This window comes from Sardina pilchardus, chromosome 12, assembly GCF_963854185.1.
Source record: "Sardina pilchardus chromosome 12, fSarPil1.1, whole genome shotgun sequence".
Taxonomy (NCBI): Eukaryota; Metazoa; Chordata; class Actinopteri; order Clupeiformes; family Clupeidae; genus Sardina; species Sardina pilchardus.
Window position 1 is genome coordinate 31,133,549 of NC_085005.1, and position 22,650 is coordinate 31,156,198.

General features: G+C 42.2%; 2 protein-coding genes across 2 annotated transcripts; one reads left to right on the top strand and one right to left on the bottom strand.

The window, feature by feature from the left end:
• The first annotated feature begins 6,557 nt into the window (after window positions 1–6,557).
• Window positions 6,558–16,092, top strand: LOC134097449 (interferon-induced GTP-binding protein Mx2-like). Its single transcript, XM_062550321.1, has 13 exons — window positions 6,558–6,594; window positions 6,685–6,873; window positions 8,499–8,636; window positions 9,177–9,331; window positions 10,186–10,324; window positions 11,110–11,308; window positions 12,495–12,573; window positions 12,976–13,098; window positions 13,228–13,360; window positions 13,503–13,661; window positions 13,804–13,880; window positions 14,028–14,219; window positions 14,475–16,092. Exons 1-13 carry the CDS (start codon window positions 6,558–6,560, stop codon window positions 14,697–14,699), a joined length of 1,845 nt encoding a protein of 614 aa, XP_062406305.1. The 3' UTR covers window positions 14,700–16,092.
• A 3,016-nt stretch (window positions 16,093–19,108) lies between these two features.
• Window positions 19,109–21,188, bottom strand: LOC134098444 (putative nuclease HARBI1). The gene is made up of 3 exons (XM_062551494.1): window positions 20,746–21,188; window positions 19,479–20,191; window positions 19,109–19,388 (listed from the first exon to the last, which is right to left on the bottom strand). The coding sequence occupies exons 1-3, from the start codon at window positions 20,875–20,877 to the stop codon at window positions 19,109–19,111; spliced, it is 1,125 nt and encodes a 374-aa protein (XP_062407478.1). The 5' UTR covers window positions 20,878–21,188.
• Window positions 21,189–22,650: the final 1,462 nt, after the last annotated feature.

The following is a 22,650-nucleotide window of genomic DNA, read 5'->3' on the forward strand; positions in this document are numbered from 1 at the left end:
TGGTACCATTGCTGACCTTGCTGTTGTATAGGCCCATACATCACTGGTTGAAGTGTCTGCCCTATCAGTGGCATTGGCTGTGACTGTACTATAACTGGTTGCTGTAACACCACCGGTGTTAGCTGTTGCTGTTGGGCAGGAGCTTGGCCAGCCGGCACAGGGTCTGTGACTGGCATCACTGGGGCTTGGGTGGCAGCCTTCTTTGTGCTTTTTGTCTCTTGTAGCTGCATTTGGATGAGTTTTCGCATAATCTCCTTCTCCTGTTGCTCCTTTTTTTCCTCTCTTTGTCTGTAGAGTGTCACATGGTGTGCTACTGCTAGCCTGAACTCATCCCTTGTCATGCACCTGAGGCGCCAGTCTTTTTCCAGCTGTGCTTTTACTGGTCTTGGCAAAACGTCCATAACTGCCTGTCTGAATTGTATTGTGGATGCGTATGAGTCCTCCGGCCGCTGCTCCATCCTGGCGGTCCATTCTTGGGCTGCCCGCTCCACAAAGGCTGTTGGGTTATCATCGTCCTTGAGCTTCTCTAAGTAGACAGCTGTGGGGCTGTACTGATTTGGGTAGGCTGCTCTCAAGGCCTTCCATATTCGGTGCCGATAGCTATCGAAGTCCCTTGCGTCTAGGCTGCTGTCTGTCATCAAATACCCTAACTTTTCTCTTTCTAGCACAACCTCTGTCTCCGCCTTTCCCAGCACCATACTGAGTACATATTTGATGTCTCCTACCGCCAACGTACGGCCTTGGACCTGAGTTTCGAACTGAGAAATCCAGTGCCCTCCGGCCTCGTGTAACACTGGAAGCCGTGCTAGGAGACCGCTTACGTCCGAGTGGGCCCATGGTTGGTAGTACGATTTTCTCTCTTTTATTATTAGTGGTGCCATCACATGTGTTTCTTCTGCATCTGATTCTTCAGAGGCCTCTTTCTGCATTCTCTCTCTGTCCTTTTGTGTCTTCTCTCTTTTCTTTTTGTCTTCTTTGTCTAATTTTTCCAGCTCCCTTTTGTTTTCTTTTAAACTTTTCTTCACTTCTCCTTCAATCTCATTTAGTCCTTTCTTCATAGCTTTCCAAATTTCCTCCAGGCCTTTCTCCATCCCGTTCTTTACTCTGCTTAGTCCCAAGAGTCCAGTGGTGATCATACTGGGTGGGATCATCGCTGGGAGCATCATTATTCCTCTTCCTCTGCATTCCGGTCTCCTGCTCTGGTGGATTCGCACTCCTTGTGTGCCTTTAAAGTGTTTATGGCACCCTGCACATGCTGTGTGTTGGCCCCGCAGATTTGGTACTGTTGCCTGGGTCTGGGTCTTCTCCGGCAATTGCGGTTGTCCCTGGAATAGTTCCATGAGGTTATCTTGGTCCTGCTCCGTTGCCATGTCGTCTTCCTCTTCACTGGGTTCTTCGCTTTTGTCTGTGTCCAGATCTGTATTGGGCTTTTCTATACGGATTTTCAGTAAGCACTCCTGCTCTTGGCTTCTGTCTCCCAAACTTTGGGGGCACTTATATATTTTTCCCAGGGTCTTATGAGTTTCCTTTGTTAGCTCTCCCATTTGGATTTTATCAGCTGCTTCTTTTGATGGCCTTTCTCCCTCTTTTGTCTGTCTCAGCTGTTTCTCTTCTTGTTCCAGGAGCTCTGTCCTTATCCTTTCTTCTTCACAGTTCTCCATCTCCTGTATGACCCCATCTAGTCTCTTCCTCTGTTCTTGTATGAACTTCAAGAAGGTGTCTTTATATTTCTGGTGTTGTTCGGATTCCCACACGTTTACTCTTCCTTCTATCCATCTCATAGCGTCATCCATTGCTTTAAGAGCTTTGCCTACCAAGTTTTCTTTTTCTGACGCATCATCTTCTGTTTCCATGAGTGTATCTATTAATTCCTTTGCTTCGAACGCTTTCTTGTCACTCCAGCGATCAAGTACTTTCTCAGCCTCTCTTTGTGATGTTACATTGTATTCTTCTTCCAGTACTCTCTGTTGCTCCTGAGACGTTCCTTTGTTCTGTTCTTGATCTTTTGTTGCCATCTCTGTTCCTCTCTTCCTTTCTGGGGTTTTTGGAGTGCTGGTGTGGGTCATCCCGTCTTGCCATTGCATTAAAGCGTGCCTATGGTTCGCCGCCACCTCCTCCTCACTTTGAAACACCTCTCTCCACTTTCTGGCCTCTTCTGTTTCAGCCCTCCGTGTGTCCACTGGACTCTCTCTGTTCATCTCCATGTCTTTCGTGGCCTTTCCGGACCTCTCTCTCCTTGAGGGGGGCTCATGGACCTCGAGGTTGGTGGGAGGCGCTGATGGTCGTGAAGGCTGTGGTGCTTCTGATGGGGATTTGTGTTGTATTTCCATCATTCTTTTTATTTCTTCCCACACTTCTATATGGTCTCCTCCCAGGGTGACTTCTCTTAGCACTAGGGCTGCTTGGATTGCAGGTACTCGTGATCCCTCTACCCCTTGACCTTTCTTCTCTGTATCTTCACTCTGTTGTGGCATCATCTCAGGGCACAGTCTGTCCTTTTCTCTGTATGGAGATGGTCGTTGTCCCTCCGTGTATGAGACTCCTGGTGCTGTAGCCTGGGTCGGGGATGTTTGTCCTTGTCGGGCAGGCTTGCTGTGGGCCTCATCTTGTGTTGTTTGTGCACTTGGTGTTGAGGGCATCGCTTCGTTCGGGTCATCCTCCTCTCTCCCTTCTTGCTCAGCTAGTTTTGCAAAGGCTGCTAGAGTCTGTAATTCTTCTTGTCTTTTCCTTTGCCTTGTGGCCCCCTTGTCGTGGGATTTGTGGTTTATGATCTTTTCCTGCATTTGAGCTATTACGTTCCATTCAAATGTCCCATCATACGTCCAGGGAGAGTGGTCTTTTCGTGTCCTTTTTTCCCATTTCTTGCTTATTTCTCTGATCCTTTTTTCAGAACTTTTGTTTTCTCTCAATACTTCCTCCAAAGGTGTCATTCCTTCCTCCTCCATCTTCACAACCTTGTTACCAGCGAGTACTCTTGGTCTTCAGACTGGCTGTGGTCCTTTATGTGGATGTTAGGATTGTTTTCCTTCTTCCACTAGATAGCAGTCTTCCTTTGCCTTTTGTTCTCTGTGATTACGTTGTTATCTTCTTTGTTTTTTCTTTGTTGTCCTCAAGGTTAGAGTGGTCTCTTTTCCTTTCTTCTCCCTTCTCTTATTTATGATGACTCTACCGTACTGTTTATCTTGCCCTGTCTCAGGCTAAGCTTCTGTAGTTTATGTACTTTATACAGTTTTCTTCTCTGCAGACAATTCTCAGAGCTTCTGCTTGAATGGTGGGGTATGTGGTTGCTACCTCTGTTCCTTGTGCTAACATCAGTCTATTTCCAATGTGGTGCACTTCAGGACCCCTACTGGAGCTCTAATTATTATTATCAAGTGCCTATGTTGATAACTTGACTCTTTGCTCTTTAGGGATGTTTACTGGTTATCTTCTGTAATTACAAAAGGCTTTCTTTTCCCCTCTCTTTCAACTGTGCCTCTGTGTAAAGGGCTAACTAACTAGCCTGGATGTGTGAGTGTGTAAGATTGTCAATGTCAATGTCAATTTATTTATATAGCACATTTAAAAAACAAACACAGTTGACCAAAGTGCTGTAAAATAAAATAAAATAAAAATAAAATAAAGATAAAGTAAAATAATTATAAAATAACTTTAAAGAAACATAGTAAAGATTACTGTCAGCTAATTATTGTGTCAGCTGTGGCTGTGTATCAAACGGGCCTAGGTGTGTGTGCGTCAGGTCCTTTGGCCTACTAGCCAGTGTGTGTGTAAAGGGGCTAGCCTGTGTGTATAGGTGTGTAAAATTCTTTCAGCTGTGGCTGTGTATATGATGGGCCTATTGGTGTGTGTGTGTGTGTGTGTGTGTGTGTGTGTGTGTGTGTGTGTGTGTGTGTGTCAGGTCCTTTGGCCTACTAGCCAGTGTGTGTGTAAAGGGGCTACTAGCCTGTGTGTATAGGTGTGTAAAATTCTTTCAGCTGTGGCTGTGTATATGATGGGCCTATTGGTGTGTGTGTGAGAGAGTGTGAGTGTGAGTGTGTGTGTGTGTGTGTGTGTGTGTGAGTGTGAGTGTGAGTGTGAGTGTGAGTGTGAGTGTGTGTGTGTGTGTGTGTGTGTGTGTGTGTGTGTGTGTGTGTGTGAGTGAATGTGTGTGTGTAAGGTCCTTCCAGCTGTGGCCGTGTATATGAAGGGATCTACTAGCCTATGTGTTTTGTTTAAGATTATTTTGGCTCTGAGCCAACTCTGGGCAGCGAGCCAATTTTTAGCCTGTGTGTGTGAGATTTCTGATCTCCCCCGAGTCCTCCCCACCTTTGTGCTTAGTAACTGTGGGCAAATACTGTTGAACACAATTATTGCTCTTTTCCTTGTTTGCAATATCTTTACATATTTATGGTCTGGCTCTTTCACCAATTGCCTTGTTTGATATCACCGACTCATTTGAGACCTTTAATTTTTATTCTGAGTGGTCTGACTTTTACTCAATTGCCTTATTTGGGACCACAAACTTTCTAATACATATGCCTGTCAGAGCAATAAATGTATTCTTATACAGTACATATACCTGTCGGAGCCTCTCTGGTCACTCGACTTTATTTGAAACAAAAATGATATTCTTACACATATACTTGTCAGAGCCTCCCATCCAACGTTATTTGAATCAAAACATGTTATTCTTATACACTGTATACTTGTCAGAGCCACTCTGGTCACCCAACTTTATTTGAAACAAAGAGAAAAAAAAATTCTTGCACATATACTTGTCGGAGCCTCTCTTGTCACCCGACTTCATTTTAAACAAAAAATGTTACTCTTACACATATACTTGTCAGAGCCACTCTGGTCACCCAACTTTATTTGAAACAAAGAGAAAAAAAAAAAAATTCTTACACATATACTTGTTGGAGCCTTTCACCCGACTTTATTTTAAACAAAAATGTTATTCTTATATATACACTGTATACTTATCAGAGCCACTCTGGTCACCCGACTTTATTTGAAACAAAGTAAAAAAACTTCTTGCACATATACTTGTCGGAGCCTCTCTTGTCACCCGACTTCATTTTAAATAAAAAATGTTACTCTTACACATATACTTGTCGGAGACTCTCTGGTCACCCGACTTTATTTTAACCAAAAAATGTTACTCTTATACTTGTCGGAGCCTCTCTGGCCACCCGACTTTATTTTAAACAAAAAATGTTACTCTTACACATATACTTGTCGGAGCCTCTCTGGTCACCCGACTTTATTTTAAATAAAAAATGTTACTCTTACACATATACTTGTCGGAGACTCTCTGGTCACCCGACTTTATTTTAACCAAAAAATGTTACTCTTACACATATACTTGTCGGAGCCTCTCTGGTCACCCGACTTATTTGAAACAAAACATTTTATTTGTATACATACTGTATACTGCTGATAACATAAAACATAAAGCTACCATATAAGCGTAAATGTACATGCGCTTTTAAAGATCAACAGTATAAACAAATCTCCCCTCTATGTCTCCATTATTCTTTTTGAGGACTTCAGTAAACAGCCCCGTCCCTAAGCTACTCACAAGTCAGCAGCAGCCTGATTCCCCCACATATAAGCAAAAATCGCTTACCTTGTTTTTTAGGGCCCTTGGAGAACCGGCTGCTGAGACCTGCTTCACCCGGGGCGGTCACTGTTTTCTTGATGAGTCCTTTTCAACATCTCGGTCGAGAACCTCCAATTCTGTCGTGGAAAAAATGTTCCACTATGCGAATCCAATTATCACTAATTAATACTTAACACTTAACTATATACTAAATAGCACTCCGGAACAAAGCGTCCGTAGGAGACAATACAGACAGGAGACTTCTGTAGACTGTTGATCTTTATTCCCCATATTGCAATGATAGTACAGCGAAAACAAAGTTTCAGGCTGACAGTCAAGACAATAGGGAGAAGGTGAGGTGTCATCCGCTGGCCATCCCGATGAACGTCCTACCTAAGATGGCAGGGTCTAATCTTATATACCTAATGCACACTTCTTGGCGTCCCCGCTCGCATCACCCCATATTCTTTTAGCCAATCAGCGTAAAGTTTATGTCATTTTCCTCGGACCTTGTGTTCTTGTGTTTCTTTGCTTTGATATGCCAGGGGATGATATAGACTCTCTCTCAGACACTTTCTTCTTGACATTTCTATTATGGATGGTTGTTCATAATTAGTTGTGTGGCGAGTTTTCTGGTACCTCAGACAGTGTGCCTCCCATTGTCCTCTATCGGACCCCGCCAGCTCGGACCCCGCCAGCGGATGACATCCCCTCTCCCTTGATCATGAAGATTCACCTGGTCCTTTCTCGGACCCGACCAGCGGATGACCTCCCCTCTCCCTTGAACATGAGGGTTCAGCCCTAATATGGCTTTCCGTCCCATATAACTCTTTGGTTTGCTTAGATGGTCAGTTAAGATATTCTAGATGAAAGTGCATTCAGCAAAACCAGATGCTAATGCTGGTGCTGATGTTTGCAGAAAAATGCCAGACACAGGAACACACAAGAACATACAGTACTGTATGCAGTAGGCCCCATGTTACAGCTTATGAACCACACTAAGATCAAAGGCAGTAGGCCCAATTTTAAAGCTTATGAACCATGAATGCATCCTGTGAATTCTGACTAAAATATCACATATAATCTGAAAACCACCACACGAGCCGATGGTGTTTTCCACAACCACTATGATGAGCGAGTCCGGCCATTGATAGATGTCATCGATGCCCTCCGCTTAGTTGGCATCGATCAGGATCTGGCCCTGCCTGCGATAGCTGTGATCGGAGACCAGAGCTCAGGGAAGAGCTCTGTGCTGGAGGCGCTGTCTGGAGTGGCTCTACCCAGAGGCAGCGGTGAGGATATTCATATAGCAGACACATGCTTTACTTTCAATATACATTACAGTACAGCATCCGAATGTGTGGTCCCTGGGTATCAAACCCATCACAGGCTCATCAATCATTTTCCACACAAGCACTTTTTTGACATTATGATGTCAAAATATATTTTCCTATCCAATTTTGGTAACACTTTGCCGTAAGGGTACATGAACAGTGTTGGGTAGGTTACTTTAGAAATGTAATGTGTTACAGTTACAAGTTACCCTGTCTAAATTGTAATAGTAGTGTAACTATTTGAATTACCTTTTCTGAGTAACGTAACTAATTACTTTTGATTACTTTTTGATTACTTTTCCGATTTTTTTATGATATATATAGTCCCCAAATCCATGCGAAGATTTCGGCCTTGGTCTACAGGCTGCCGAGCAGTTCTATACAAGCGCACAAGGCAGCAAGGGCATTCAATACATGAATTAGCATCACATTTTTTGTGAGGATAATATAATGATAATCATAACACGTTTACAGGCAGGCATGTAGGCCTACGCTGATGGCGCTGTAGACGTGATAGAGCATATCAGAAGGTCCCGTATCAAACTATGGCTGTGGAGGGAAACAGTTATTTTTACATACAATATTCTTTGCCAGGTTTTGCTGACAATATTGAGATGTAATTCAAATTGTAATTTTGAAAAATTTCAAAAGTACCTGTAATTGAATTACACATTTTTCTACAGTAACTGTAATATATTACTGTTACATTCATTTTGTAATTAAATTACGTAACTCAATTACATGTAATGCGTTACTCCCCAACACTGTACATGAATCATCATGAATTCATACATGAATTCATTCATGATTTATGCATTACTTAATGGCTTAATATCTCATGAATCATCAGGAATTGACATGAGTTCACATATGTCATTCATGACATCCTGCATGAACAACGCATCAACTAAAGCATTAAGTATGGTGGCTACATCATTATGAACTATGGTTTATTAAGCATGATCATGCTGATTTATTTTTCTGTACATGAATCATAATGAATTCATGCATGTAAGCCTTCCTGAATTATTAGGAGATTAACTAAGCATTAGCTACTATGACTGTTGGGCTTAATTTGTACAAACTCTCTAAACACACTTTCTTAAACTCTTTCTCTAAACACATGTCATTATTCACCACTTTAGTTGAGGGGCCACAAACATGATGAACTCATGAGTAACTAATACTAAGTTAATCCCCTAATATTTCAAGAAGGCTTACATGCATGAATTCATGATAAATTATGTACAGAAAAAAAAATCATCATGATCATGCTTAATAAACCATAGTTCATAATGATGTAGCCCCCATACTTTAGTTGATGTGTTGTTCATGCATGAGGTCATGAATGATATATGGTGAACTCATTTCAATTCCTGATGATTCATGATATATTAAGGCATGAAGTAATGCACAATTTATGAATGAATTCATGTATGAATTCATGATGATTCATGTACCCTTACCGTAAAGTGTTACCCTAATTTTTAACAAAACTTAAGCCATAAACCATAACCATACATTATGACTGTGTATGATATTATTCCTAACTAAACTCAATATCATGGCTGTGTCTCCTTCAGGTATCGTGACGAGATGTCCACTGGAACTGAAGTTGAGGACGCTGAAGCCGGGAGAGAAATGGACTGCTATCATCAAATACAGCGGGACAGAGATCAAGTTTGATGACCCTTCCCTGGTTGAGGAACGTGTCAGGGATGGTGAGTTAAAAGGGAGGCTTGAAATGGCAACACTGGAATACTATCATATTTTAAAACCTAAAGTAATTACAGACATGGACTTTTATAAAAGAGTTCAAAAAGTCATTAAAGTAGACTACATCACATGATTACTACTACACTATATGTAAGAGAGATGGGATGTGTCTTTACTGGATAGGAGTTAGTATAGGAATAGCCTCCCCTAAGAAATAAAAAGAAATATATTAATGATACATGTAGTAAAGTGGGTTTTCTTTGCAATGTTTTGTTATCCACTAGATGGCGCTAGTTATTGGGTGGGTTAACCTTACGGCTGTGTTCCAGAATAGAGCGAGTAACAAGTAGCTATGAGCCGCAAGATGATACTGTTCCTTGTTACGTTGTCTTTCAAATAAAAAAATCTATATTAAACATGGACTCGGTTACTACAATACAGAAAACTAGTCAGTCAGCTCCGAGCCTAAATAACTGATTCAAGTATGGACAGAACAAAAATGGATGTGGGGGCCAGTTTGACCTCCTCCTGAATGTTCCCAAAAGCCCAGGATGAGTTGGCGGGAGATGGCGTTGGGATCAGCAGCTCTCTGATCCATCTGGAGATCATGTCTCCTGATGTGTCTGATCTCACTCTCATTGACTTGCCCGGGATCACCAGAGTCCCAGTGCCTGGACAACCAGACGACATCTCAGACCAGGTGATGGAATTTATGAAATTTTATAAACAACTTTCAAATGTTCATACACTGTATACAGTCCCCTCCAAAGTTCAGTATATATAAAATCATCTTTTGGAAATTAATCCTAATGCCTTAAATGAAAAAAAAGACCAATATCCAACCTTTAAGGCCTATGTTACTGTAATCCTATGTGCTAAAATTCCCATAGAGGCTAGCAGAATTGCATTTGTTTTATTTTTTAAATGCCAGTCATTTCATGGATCCAGGACACTATGCACCCTGATGAAGTCCCCTTGACCTTTGGAATTAAAATAACCCCACATCAACACATACCCTTCACCATACCAAGAGATTGGCATGGTTTTATTTCAGTTAGCCTATTAGCTGGTTTGAATTGCATTGAGTTCAGTGAGAATGAAACCAGCTGATAGGGGACCAAGGGGACTTTATCAGGGTGCATAGTGTCCTGGATCCGTGAAATAACTGCCATTCAAAAAATAAAACAAATAAAAATCTGCTAGCCTCTATGGGAATTATGCGACCTTGTAACCGCAGGGTTTCCGGTTCAATCCCTGACCAGTAGAAACAAATGTGGGCAGGGGGAGTGGTTGAGCACCGCTCTCCCATGTCCACATCCACAGCTGAAGTGCCCTTGCGCAAGACACCTAACCTAACCCCTCACTGCTCCCCAAGCAGTGCTCTTGAGCAGGCAGCTCTCTGCTCCGGGTTAGTGTGCCTAGTGTGCCTAGTGTTCACTAATTCACCGATTGGGATAAATGCAGAGACTGAACTTCCCTCACAGGATCAAAAGAGTATATATGCACTAATATTATTATTAAATGTATTTTAACAATGATTTCTTTCTTATTAAGATTAAAAAGCTCATATTGCACTTTATTGAGAAGAGTGCAACGATTAACCTGGTGGTGGTCCCATGTAATGTTGACATAGCAACAACTGAAGCTCTCAGAATGGCCCAGGAAGTTGATCCAGAAGGGAAAAGAACTTTGGGTGAGAACACTGGAAACAATCTCCTTCTCCTTATTAACCACAATGTGGGAAAATGTCATTAAATATTTCGGTAACACTTTACTTGACGGGTTCATTCATAACACATTCATAACAGCTGTCATGAACTGCACATGAAGCATTCATGACTGATTCATGAAACGTGACTCAACATTCATACCAACACTTTCATGAATGTGGAAGACAAAACGACGAAAACTTGTCAAAATAAAAGTCCAACAATCTAGTAATCCATATACAGGGTATTATGAATCCTCTCCAGCATTTGTAAACATCTCATGAATATTTTATGAAGTCTTCTTCAAATGTCACTTTACTATACGAGTTGTGAAGTATTCATCATACTGGGAGGTGAACTAGGCTACTGACCATTTGTGGACCTCTGAATGGTTGGACATTCCTCTTTTATATATAATTTTGCATTCTTCAGAGGTTACTATCATAAAATAAACAAACAGACAAACTAAATTCTCTTGGACACTGGACTTCCCCGTTGACTAAGATGTGACATGATCAGGTTGGCTAAAACAAAAAAGACAGCAATGCTCCTTTGCGATTGTTGGACTTTTATTTTGACAAGTTTTTGACGTTTTGTCTTCCACATTCATGAAAGGGTTGGTATGAATGTTGAGTCATGCTTCATGAAACAGTCATGAATGCTTCATGTGCAGTTCATGACAGCTGTTATGAATGTGTTATGAACGAACCCGTCAAGTAAAGTGTTACCAATATTTCTAATTCCTGTTATTCTGTATGTTCTTATACAGCCATTCTGACAAAGCCAGACCTTGTGGATGGTGGAACTGAACCAAACATTTTAAAAATTGCTCTAAACCAAGTTATCCCGCTCAGCAAGGGATATATAATGGTGAAATGCCGGGGTCAACAGCAAATTCATGACAAAATGTCCCTGGCTGAGGCCACTCGGATGGAGAGAGAGTTTTTCCAACGTCACAAGTATTTTAGGCAAGTTGTTTCTTTATCCATTCTTTTTATCATCTTAGTTGAGAATACTGAGTCACTTTTCTGCCTTAATTAATTGAAATGATAGTCACAATTACAATTCAATTAAAGGAGACATAGAATGGAAACTGTCTTGGTTTTCATGAATCAGGAGAGGTTGTGCATAACCAAAGAGCTATCATGAACACGAGGCATGGTTGTGCCCTCCTTCATATGAAAATAGAGATAGGGCGTGTTCACACGGGGATGATTTTTCACCGGTTGCGGGTGGATGTTTTACATTATATTCCTATGATACAGAGAGGTTTTCTTAAAAAAGGTACTGGGCGCTTTTTAAACCACCGCCACCGGCGTTTTTTTCCACCTACCCCGGGTGGTTTTCAAGTTGAGAAATTTCTACTCTCCAAGAAAAAACACCCCACGTCAAGTGTTTTTTTGACAGCTGACCAATGAACAAGAGTTTGCGTCACAGTGAAACTTTATTGAAAGTTCTTTTTTCAGAAAAAAAAATGGCGACCAAAACAAAGAAAAAAGATGCCAGCCGAACAGCTAGTTGTTCTTGTGAGTGAACATGTAGAGTTATACGACATGACCAACAAGTTATACCACAACATTTACCATAAGGAGACCATCTGGGGGTCGATTGGTGGGATTTTGGGCCATAATTGTAAGAATTAATTCTCCGTTTTCATCCGCTCACCTGGCAAGCTAAGCTAACCAGTAGCAATCACGTAACGGTACTTGTGCTCTAGAACGGCAGTTGTCATGGGAATTGAAATCAACGTTCGGTGCTGTTTTGGGGGAATAGAAAAACCCCTGTCGGCTTTCTATCTTTTAAAAAAACACCCAGGTCAAGTGTTTTCTGTAAATAAAAACCTCCTCGTGTGAACACCTCCATAGTCACTCAAAAATGGACAAATTAGAACAAAGCCTGTTTGTGATGTCAGATATCGCAAAGCCATTGAAGTTCAATTGTGGTGGCCAAAGAGGGCGCCATTTAGTCAAACTGACCATTTCTACCCAGACTAAATGTAAGGTTTTAATTGGAATTGAGTTTTTTTTAATGTTTTTTTTTGTATTTTTTATGAATCAAAGTTGAATATATACTATTTGTACACCAGAGAACACAGTGCAATACTCAATTCATCCATCTTATGTCCTCTTTAAATCAAATATGAATAATTCCCAGCTGCCTTCTAGAAGAGGGAAGAGCCACTACCCAGTTCCTTGCTACTGAACTGACCCAGGAGCTGGTGAAGCATATCAAGGTGAGTAGTGATGTTCAAGAGGACAGGCCTCTGCTATGACAGTATCTACAGGGCACGGCAGGTTTTTACTCATTTTATACGATGACAACCTTCTTGCTAATTATATTTGTTTAGATTATGAGGTATGGCATAAACAGAGCACTACTACTACACTTTACTTGATGTACTGTATTACTGTAAAGGATTTGTCAAAGGAAGTCTTTATTTTAGTTCAGTTTCTGTTCTAACTCTAAAACTAAATGTTTTTCACTGTAACGTTCACATTATCATTCTGAGAGTGTGCCTGTGTGTGTGTGTGTGTGTGTGTGTGTGTGTGTGTGTGTGTGCGTGTGCATGTGTACATGTGTTTGTGTGCGTGCGTGCGTGCGTGTGTGTGTGCGCGCGTGTGTGTAAATTTGTCAGGATTCTCTTCCAAGATTGTCTGATCAGGTGAATTCAAAGCTGAGCGATACCAAGCAACTCTTAACTAAGTTCAAGAAAGGTCCTCCACTGGATCCTGAGGAGAAGAAGGAGTACTTTGTTGAGGTACAGTAAGGACATAGGATGACATGTACACTGTAGGATGACATGACTACATGACAGGAGTGCATGCAGTGTTGGTTGCTCAGAGCTAGTAGTGTTGAGTTGATCTGTAATGCTGCTGTTTCTCCACAGACCATTAGCCGGTTTAATGACAAGATCAAATGCCTGGTCTCAGGAGAAGTCATTAACAGTGAAAACCTCTATGTGCTCCTTCGTGCCCAGTTTGGAGAATTTAAAAGGGTCCTTGAAAACAGCAAGAATTCATGTAAGTGCAAGAGTTCATTGTATTAAGCAGCAGATGAATTCACACTCTTAGTGCATTGACACTATGATTTATCACATGAAGAGAAATCACTGTAATGTAGCTGTTCAATGTGATAACCTAAAACACATATGGAAATTAACAGTTGGCCAGAGAGTGGAAGAGGTTGTTGCCGACTATGATGCAAAACACAGAGGAAGAGAGTTACCTGCTTTTAGCGATTACAAAGTATTTTTGAAGACAGCACAGGATCTGGTGATGGAACAACAGCCTCCAGCTCTTGAGACTTTGAAGAACATAAAAGGTGTCTGTTATTTTTCGCTTTTATGTACGCTATCACAATGATCAGGATTACTTATTTCTTTCAAAATAATCTCATCTCTCTCAAATGAGAGTATTGCCTTATTTTGCTTTATATATTCAGGTTGTGAAAATATTTCTTCCAGATATTGTCCAAGATCAATTTAAGGAAATCTCAAAAACATGCTTCTCAAACTATCCTTACCTCAGACGTTTCACAATGGTGATTATGACTTATCTTATTTAAAAAAATGTTGGGGGGTGGAAAACAATTCATCTTAGTAGTCATCCACATGAACAAATATTTTACATGATCTCAGGAATCAGTAATACTCCATAAAACAACAATGCCATTGTTACTGCCTGTTAGAAAACAATAGAAGATATCCAGTCGAGACAGGAGACCACAGTGGCAGAGAGAATCTGTGAGCAGTTTAAGATGGAGAAGCTGGTCTTTACACAGGACAGCATCCTCAATGAAAGACTGGACGCTGCTGAAGAGAACTATGCTGATTTAGACAGCAGGAAGAACTACCCCAAGATACTTAAAGAGTATTACCAGGTACTCACACAAACATTGTCAAGAAAGGACCTGCACACCTTGATAGGGTTTTTTGCAGGTGCAGCTTTTTCACACAAACATTAACAGTACGGTATTTATTTTTTTCTCTCTCCCTCCCTCTCTCTCTCCCTTTCCCTTTTTATTTGCTTTTTCCCCATTTGTTTGTTTCCTTGGGATTTGTGTATTGTATTTTTGGCTTTCCGGTGCTTGAAAATGTTAACTCACTGCAATTCTCCGTCTCTCCTGTCCTGTCAGATTGTGGTGCAGCGGCTGGCAGACCAGGTCCCCATGCTGATCCTGCACTTCCTGCTGCATGAGTCCATGCGCATCCTGTGCCTCAAGGTGCAGGGCCTCATGGAGATCCACAAGCTGGACGAGTATCTGGAGGAGAGCACGGAGAGCAGCCGCCGTCGCAACGAGCTGCATCACCGCCAGGAGCGCCTCGTCTTCGCGTACGAGAAGCTCAGTGTGTTCTTCTGAGGAGATCATAAGTGAGAAGCTCAGTGTGTTCTTCTGAGGAGATCAGCAGTGAGAAGCTCAGTGTGTTCTTCTGAGGAGATCATAAGTGAGAAGTTCAGTCTGTTCTTCTGAGGAGATCAGCAGTGAGAAGCTCAGTGTGTTCTTCTGAGTAGGTCAGCAGTGAGAAGCTCAGTGTGTTCTTCTGAGGAGATCAGCAGTGAGAAGTTCAGTGTGTCCTTCTGAGGAGATCAGCAGTGAGAAGCTCAGTCTGTTCTTCTGAAGGCGTTAGGCCAAGTTAATCACATTTCTCTGATACAGTTTTGAATTACTTTTTTTTTTTAGACTCATGTGTCATGGTTATATTATGAATTCAGTCACAACAATTATGTGCACAGTTGCCAGTACTTGGAGGAGGAATTCCAACAGGATCACATATGACCAGGCAAACTCTGTAAGGGCCCTTAAATGTGATAAAAAGATGTAGGGTCTGGGAACTCACCGTAGGCAGGGCTCAATCCGAGGGGTGGGATATAAACAGTTGTCTTTCAAATTCCCTCTCCGCAATATAATACTAAACGAATTGTCTTCTTGTTTTCAAATAGCAGGATGTGTTACCGTCACAACTTCTGGTCGCATGTCAGTCACCATTATGTTAAGCCCGCCCCCCGACTCTATACACGCTGTGATTGCCCGTCCGTTTCTTGGTTTCTCAGCTCCTAAGCTCAATGGAGCGTAGCTAGACCAAAGACCATAGACTTCAATGGAACAGCTCTGCATAAAGGGGGATTTTGCCCCCCCCTCCCTCTTGCAGGAAGTTCCAGGAAGTGACTTCTCATGAAGTATCTTGCTCTGCCCTTAATGATCTTTTGCTAGACTGCCCCGCCAGCCAAATTACATTTGCTGCCACTAGGGGCGTCTAGATTTCTAGGCTACTAGAGGCCTCTGGACTGGATGACCAACTGAAGAGAAGAGCAGGGCTGCCCTCTAGTGGCTGGACTGGGTGCCTGACCAATTGAATGTAAGAGAAGTGCGGTGTTGCCCTCTGCTGGCTGGCTGGAGCAAGCTGTGTGTGTGTCAGCCATTCACATACAGTATTGTCAGTGTGTTCATGAACATTGCAGGTGAAATGAAATGCAGGTGTGTGCTGGTTTCTAATAGCTGTTTCACGTACATTACAAATGGGCAGATTAAGGAGTCACACCTTAAAATGGCATATTCAGGTAAAATTATGGGCCTGTTTTCCAAATTAAGGACCACTTAATATAACTTTAACTAAGTGGTTTTAGTATGTTTTCAGGGGTAAATTAAAGCAACACTTTTCACCCTTTCACCCTTCACATACACACTATTTGTTTTTAAAAAAACTCTTTAGTGTTGCTTTAAGGTAGATCTAAGTACATCAGGTTTTGTAGGGACACATGTCGTGCCTCTACCCGGGTAAATATGTCCGGGTGACTTCTAGAAGTCATGTGGGAAAGTGGCTATAGTTACTAGTGTTCCTTGCTCTCGGGGCTGAGGTCACTCCTGAAGATGAGATTGTACTGTATCTCCAAGTGTTCAATTTACCTAATAAAATAACAAAATGACACAATAAATGAATAATGGACAAACATTGCCTTTCCTGTTTTTTTTTTTTTTTTTTAAATCATATGACTGTGGCTCCGTTCGAATCGGGTAAAACTGCTGCCTTCTAAGATATCTAACTAGAGAGCAAGGCAGCGAAGGCCGTTCGAAACCGAAAAAACGATTTTCGCTGCCTTCTAAGATATCTTAGATTTCCAAAATAACGGTCATTTTTGAAGGCAGCATTGATGTACACTACAAGCTACCTACTACCCATGATCCTCTGCGGTCAGCTGTCAAATCCATAAAAAAAAAGATGGCTGACGAGACAGCAAAAGCCGACTTCGTGTACAAATGTAAGTATTTACTTTACTTTTCATACACTTTTTCACTTCTTTCTCTGTATACTTACCGACAAATACATAAAATACTATCAGATAATGTCGCTATTGTAACCAACAGTTTATTACATATGTGAGTTTTCACAACTTTTAGCCAGCTAGCTAATAGGAATGAATGGAAACCGTAACGGAACAGTAAGCTAACCTCGAGACGACGTTAACGTTAACGTCTTTGCCAGTTTCATGATACAAATGTCTGAATTCACAATGAAGTTATCAACAAGTTTCCAGTTATGATATGATACGAATCTGAGCTGCAACTCGATCCAGTAGTAAATAGCCCTGTTAACGTTGTTACGTTACGATGGCAAGACTAATCACTGTGACATTAACGTTAACATTTATGTGTTTTTCGCAAATTACGTTAGCATCAATAGGTCGCTGCTTAGACTCGGCAAAACAAACCACTGTCATCAAAATAGTTAGCCCATTAGGAGCATCAAGCTATCGTGTAGTGAGAAAATAATAAACTAAAGTGTTTGATGGCTGTTTCCTTGTAGGGACATCCAATGACACAGGGAGGTTCATCCGGGCGAGGGGTGTGGCAGACCGGCTCTTCACAGGGCAGAGGAACAGCGCCATGGATGGTTGGAAGTAAGTTTAAGTTAACTGTTACTGTTAGAGGCTTTGAAATCAAGTGTCTCGTAAAAAGCTCTGGATATTAAATAAGCATACTGTGACCTTCTTTATATGGTCTTAGCTCTGACTCAATTGACTGTTTGTTTTAGACAGGTCCTTAGGTCTGTTGACCTGGAGGGTAAAGTGACCCCACAACAGGCCCGCAAAAAGTGGGACAACCTGAAAAAAAAATATAAGGTATGACCAGACCATCGACCCAACAGTAACATTTTTATGTTTTGGTGTAGGCTACATTATGATCCAACAGATCATTAGGAAAAATAAAAGTGTAGGATAAAATAACAACAAATAAGACTACTACTTAATTGTCTGTGAATTCTGTTACTGTTACTGGTTACAGTAAATGATAATGGTAGCTGAAAAGCTGATTTTTCCATTGTTTTATTGCTAATTACATATTCCTCATACCTGTAGGAACTGAAAAACCCACCGACTGGGACAGGGACAGATGCTGGGGAGGACACGGCAGCCTCGTGGCCATGGTTCTGTGCCATGGATGAGTTTCTGGGGCAGAGGCATTCCATCTCCCCTCCAATCATCAGGTCCTCAATGCCCCAGAACTCATCCAGGGAAGCAGAGCCATGCCGCGAAGCTGCCGTGTCCTCCCCAGCATCTGTCCCTGAGACAGACAGAGAGCCGCAGGGAGAGGCCAGGGGGCAAAAGCGCAGCAGCTTTGCTGCGTTCCTCAAGGAGCAGTTTGAGAGGGAGGAGGCCATGGAGAAGGAGAGGCAGAGGGCAGCCGACGATCGGTTTGCCCGTCTGCTGGCGGTGTTGGAGAGGATGGCAGAAAGATAAAAAAAAAAAAATATTTTTAAAGTAGTTTTTAAAGTAGTTACACTGTATTTTGTCACTATTAAGTGAGTTAGGTTACACTAGGCAAGAGGGACATCAACATGACATTTACTGTGAAGTGTAGTTAAGAAATTATACGAATAATGTGACACAACAACAGAGTTTATATAAGGTTAAAAACATTTATTTGGTATGTATCTAATCTAGTTATTAAAAGCTCCCCAAGCAAGCCGAATCTCTACACTAATTTAAGTGGCGAGGGAAAACTCCCGCATGGGAAGAAACCTCGGGAGGGCCCAGGCTTGGGGAGCGACCACCCTCCTTGGTCATGCTATTTAAAAGTTCCTGCAACGACATGAACAACAGGTTATTCAACATTGTGAACTGATTTCATCAACAGTGATTACAAGTGAAACAGGAATTAATGTGGTAATGACAATATTTTGATGCAACAACATGTAACTTAACAGCAAGATCTGATTTCTGACAACAGCATTCAGGGAAAAGTTTTTTAGATTGTGCTAAAACGAGTAACCCAGGCTCCTTTTGATGCTCCTATAACAATATGATCAGGTTATTAAACAGTGTGAACTGATTTCATTAACATTAACAGTTATAACTGGAATAATAATAATATAATAATAATATAATGCCATGCTAATCACAGCAACTCACACACACACGCACAAGATGACTCTCCTCTCCCCTCCTCTCCTCTCCTCTCTCTCCCCTCCCCTCTCTCTCCTCTCCTCTCCCCTCCTCTCCTCTCCTCTCTTCTCTCTCCTCTCTCTCCTCTCCTCTCTCCTCCCCTCCTCTCTCCTCCCCTCTCCCCTCCTCTCCCCTCCCCTCCTCTCCTCTCTCTCCTCTCCCCTCCTCTCCTCTCCTCCACTCTCCTCTTTTCTCCTCCCCTCTCTCCTCCACTCTCCTCTCTTCTCCTCACCTCAGCCTCTCCCCTCCTGACCTCCCCTCTCCCCTCCTCTCCAGGTAGACAGCACAAGATGACCTGCCAATTACAGTGAACTACACAGCAACAAATTACAAGGTCAACTCATCTGTAATTCTGTCTCGTAGTGCCATCCCACTGGCAGTCTCAGCCTCGCCACATGCAGGCTCGTCAGGGTCCATGTCGTCCACTGCCAAAACATCATCATTGCCCAGACAAATGTTGTGCAGCACGGTGCATGCAACAATGACGTCTGGGTCGAATGAGACGCTCACCTCCAAGGCATGCAGGAAGATGGCCCGCCACCGAGTCTTCATCATTCCAAATGCCCGCTCTACTATTGCGCGGGCTTTGGAGTGGTATCCGTTAAACCTGTAGGTAAGTGTTGGAAATAAATTGATGTTTGAATAATTGCAATGTTTAACATTTCAATTGGAATCACATACTTTATGGAGTACTGACCTCTGCCTGTCCACTCCCCTAACAGGGTTCTTGTATGGAGTCAGGAGACCGATGGGCTGCTCCAGACAGGGGTAGCCTCCATCACCCAACAAGAACGTACCAGGGGGTGGATAAATGGCACGGCGGTAGAGCGGGCTGCTCCTGAGGACCCTGGCATCATGGACCGAACCTGGAAAACCAACAAAAACATCGATGAAACGCCCGGCGTGATCGCAAACAGCCTGTAACTGGTACGATGCAAACAGCTTGCGGTTCATATAGCACTGCGCATGAGGTTGTCCCGGAGCCTTGATACGAATATGGCAGCCATCGATGGCCCCCATGACCTTCCGGAACACCTCATGCCCAGCCAACCGAGCAAAGCCGTCAGATACAACCTGCTGCTCGTCTGCAGTGGATGGCACCCTGATTACTTTTGGCATCACTGCCACGATAGCCTCACAGACACGGTGCACAACATTGTGCACCGTAGTCTTTGGCATATCAAATGCTCGAGACACAACCCGATAGTATGCCCCACTAGCCAGCCAAAACAGGAAAACCAGGACTTCGATAACTGGACCCCATCCATGATGCCGCTCTTGCTGCAGCAACACCAGCAGACCTGTGATGGAGGCCCTGCTCAGCCTAAAGTCTGCCCTGGTTTCCTCCTCCGCATAGAAGAGCCTGAGGACAGGCATGGCCCGGTTGATCTGGGCATACACTGTGAGACTCTGTAAACAATATGGCATGAAATGATAATATAAAACAATGTTAATAACAATGTTAATAAATTGATTTGTTTATCTATGACAATACGCATCTTTAATCAATGTTGTACTTTGCGCATTATTATGTATTAGACATTAATGTTGATTATCTTTAGTTGTATCTATAACTATATCACTGTTCATTATTCACACTGCAGTTGAGCCGGCAATTTATATCACTGCATCATTTCAGAAATGTGACTTATATACTATTGCGGGTTTTTTTTACTGAGGATGTATGTTTATGGTAGTCGACTTATCAGTGAGCTTTCTGGCTAAAAGGGACTGAGTAATGACTTCAGTAAGCAGCAGCCTATCACACATTACAATTTACAAGAGCAGTAAACAACAGTTTATTGACTAGTCTAATCGTTAGCACATAATATTGTTAATATCGTTAACTACATGGAACTATAGGCGATATTTTTGGCCAGCTAGGTAACGTTAGTCACTGTACAGCTAAGCATTTACCTCAGGAGGTCACCTAACGTTCTGGATGGAGATGCCGCCGGACTTACCTCGATATTCGCCAGATGCCAGTAAGCAGCTAGCATCATAACACGTCTCCGGTGGGCTCTTCTGCGGAGGGCTTCCTCTTCCTCCAACTCCATTAACTGGTGAAGGACCATGGCTATCACGGTGGTCTCCATAATTAAGATTCCGGTATGTAAATAGGCTAGTAGAGTAAAGTGGTGACGGGGAAATTGACGGGACGTCAGACGCGATAGAAAGCTCGGAACAGTAATGGATAGTGACGTACCTGGAATCCTAGATAGAATGTTTGTTTAGGCAAAGACGTCAACGTGATGACGCCACATATTCTCGCTATCTTAATAGAGAGTTCGAAACCAACTGCCTACCGAGATATCTCGTCGCAAGTCATGTCTAGTGAGAGAGCTCTCTACTTAGGGAGGGAGGCAGTAGGCAGCTGCCTTCCGATTCGAACGGACTGACTGGACCAGTGGCCCGACCCCAGGTGTTCGGATAACCCCACTGTTTACCAGATTGGGTTTTCAGAGACCACTCCCTGGGAAATCCCCTGGACTTTCACAGATTTCTAAACCATTCTTTCTCTTTCGAGTGCACTGCCTGATATTGAATACTTTGCAGTCATGTGACTTCCATGGATACTTGGTGGGCAAGAGACGCTGCCGGCGAATGACAACTTGATAAAAAAAAAATAGATAAAAAAAAAAAAAAAAAACATAACACCGGTCTATCCAATCAATTATCTGGCATGTTGTTTTCACGTCAAAACAGCAACTTTCGCATAGTTAAACTTGTGCCATCCTGGCAAGATCTTTCATCAGTTTACTGGGTTTCGTTGCTGGAGAATGATGCCTCCCAGGCACCAGCCAGTAGTAATTGTGGCGTCTTGTCTCATGCATTAACAGATAGGCCTATGGAAAAGCAGTTGTACGGACAAACATTAACTTTTGACTATGTACACTACACCTTATACCTGCACCAGAAGGATCTAAGACCATAACGTGAATGCTTGACGTTGAGGTATCCCGAACACACTTCTTTTTTCCCCCATGGTTTATTTAAACTTTTTCAGTTACACAATCCATGCAAAAATTAAACTGTAAGAATAACATGTACTGTATGTAATAGTATACAAATGTTCTATTTAGATATAGGCAATACAGTCTGTTAAGCAAAAAAGAGAGAGACAAATCAACAAAGAAAGACAATCATATAAGTCCCCAACACATTTTGTGTGTACAGAGAGAGTGAAGTGACATGCCCCGCACAGGATGGAACAGTGTTTGCATGTGGGTCTTTTTCAGGCCTTAAGGCCATCAGGGCATACAGGGAAATTCCCATCCGTCAAAAACACACAAGGAAGCATTTTAAACGCCGCTCCGTCTGACATCTTTTATCTTGTGTGTAAATCTTGTACGCCCTTCAATTTGGCATGTTTTTATCTTGTGAGTGGAGCACTTTGGGTTTGAGTTGAGTTTGTTTGTTTATTTTGTAAACCACTTTGTGCTATATGTTTGAAAAGTGCTACATAAATCAATTTCATTATATTATTATTACATCAGATTGAGCAGCATCTGCACCCATCAGATTAAGATAGTGTCAACTTCCCCAAAACTGCAACACACACACACACACACACAAACAAACAAACAAACTATACATACCTGCAATTTCAATGGATGAACAACAACCTACAGTATTGTGTTTCTAAACAAAGGATAAGAATATAGTTTATACGTTACTATCATCACTTTTTGACATTAACGTGTTGCCTCTTGTTTGACAGGGTAGTGAATATTGACAAAAGAGGACAAGAATAGCCTTGTTAGCTTATGTTACTGTGAGTCAACACTGGAAGTTCCTCCAGGAGCTCTTTCAGTTTCACTATTAGACAACAGGATATAAATATGGGTGAGCAAAACTGCCTTTCTGCA

Bases quoted from the DNA above. Each gene is read 5' to 3' on its own strand.
- LOC134097449 (XM_062550321.1), top strand. From the start codon at position 6,558: ATGTTACAGCTTATGAACCACACTAAGATCAAAGGCA. The intron at 8,637-9,176 runs GTGAGTTAAAAG...TGTTCCCAAAAG, and splicing joins TGAGGAACGTGTCAGGGATG to CCCAGGATGAGTTGGCGGGA. The intron at 13,662-13,803 runs GTGTCTGTTATT...TATTTCTTCCAG, and splicing joins GACTTTGAAGAACATAAAAG to ATATTGTCCAAGATCAATTT.
- LOC134098444 (XM_062551494.1), bottom strand. From the start codon at position 20,877: ATGGAGACCACCGTGATAGCCATGGTCCTTCACCAGTTAATGGAGTTG. The intron at 20,192-20,745 runs GTAAGTCCGGCG...TATTGTTTACAG, and splicing joins GGCATCTGGCGAATATCGAG to AGTCTCACAGTGTATGCCCA. The intron at 19,389-19,478 runs GTCAGTACTCCA...ACTTACCTACAG, and splicing joins AGGGGAGTGGACAGGCAGAG to GTTTAACGGATACCACTCCA.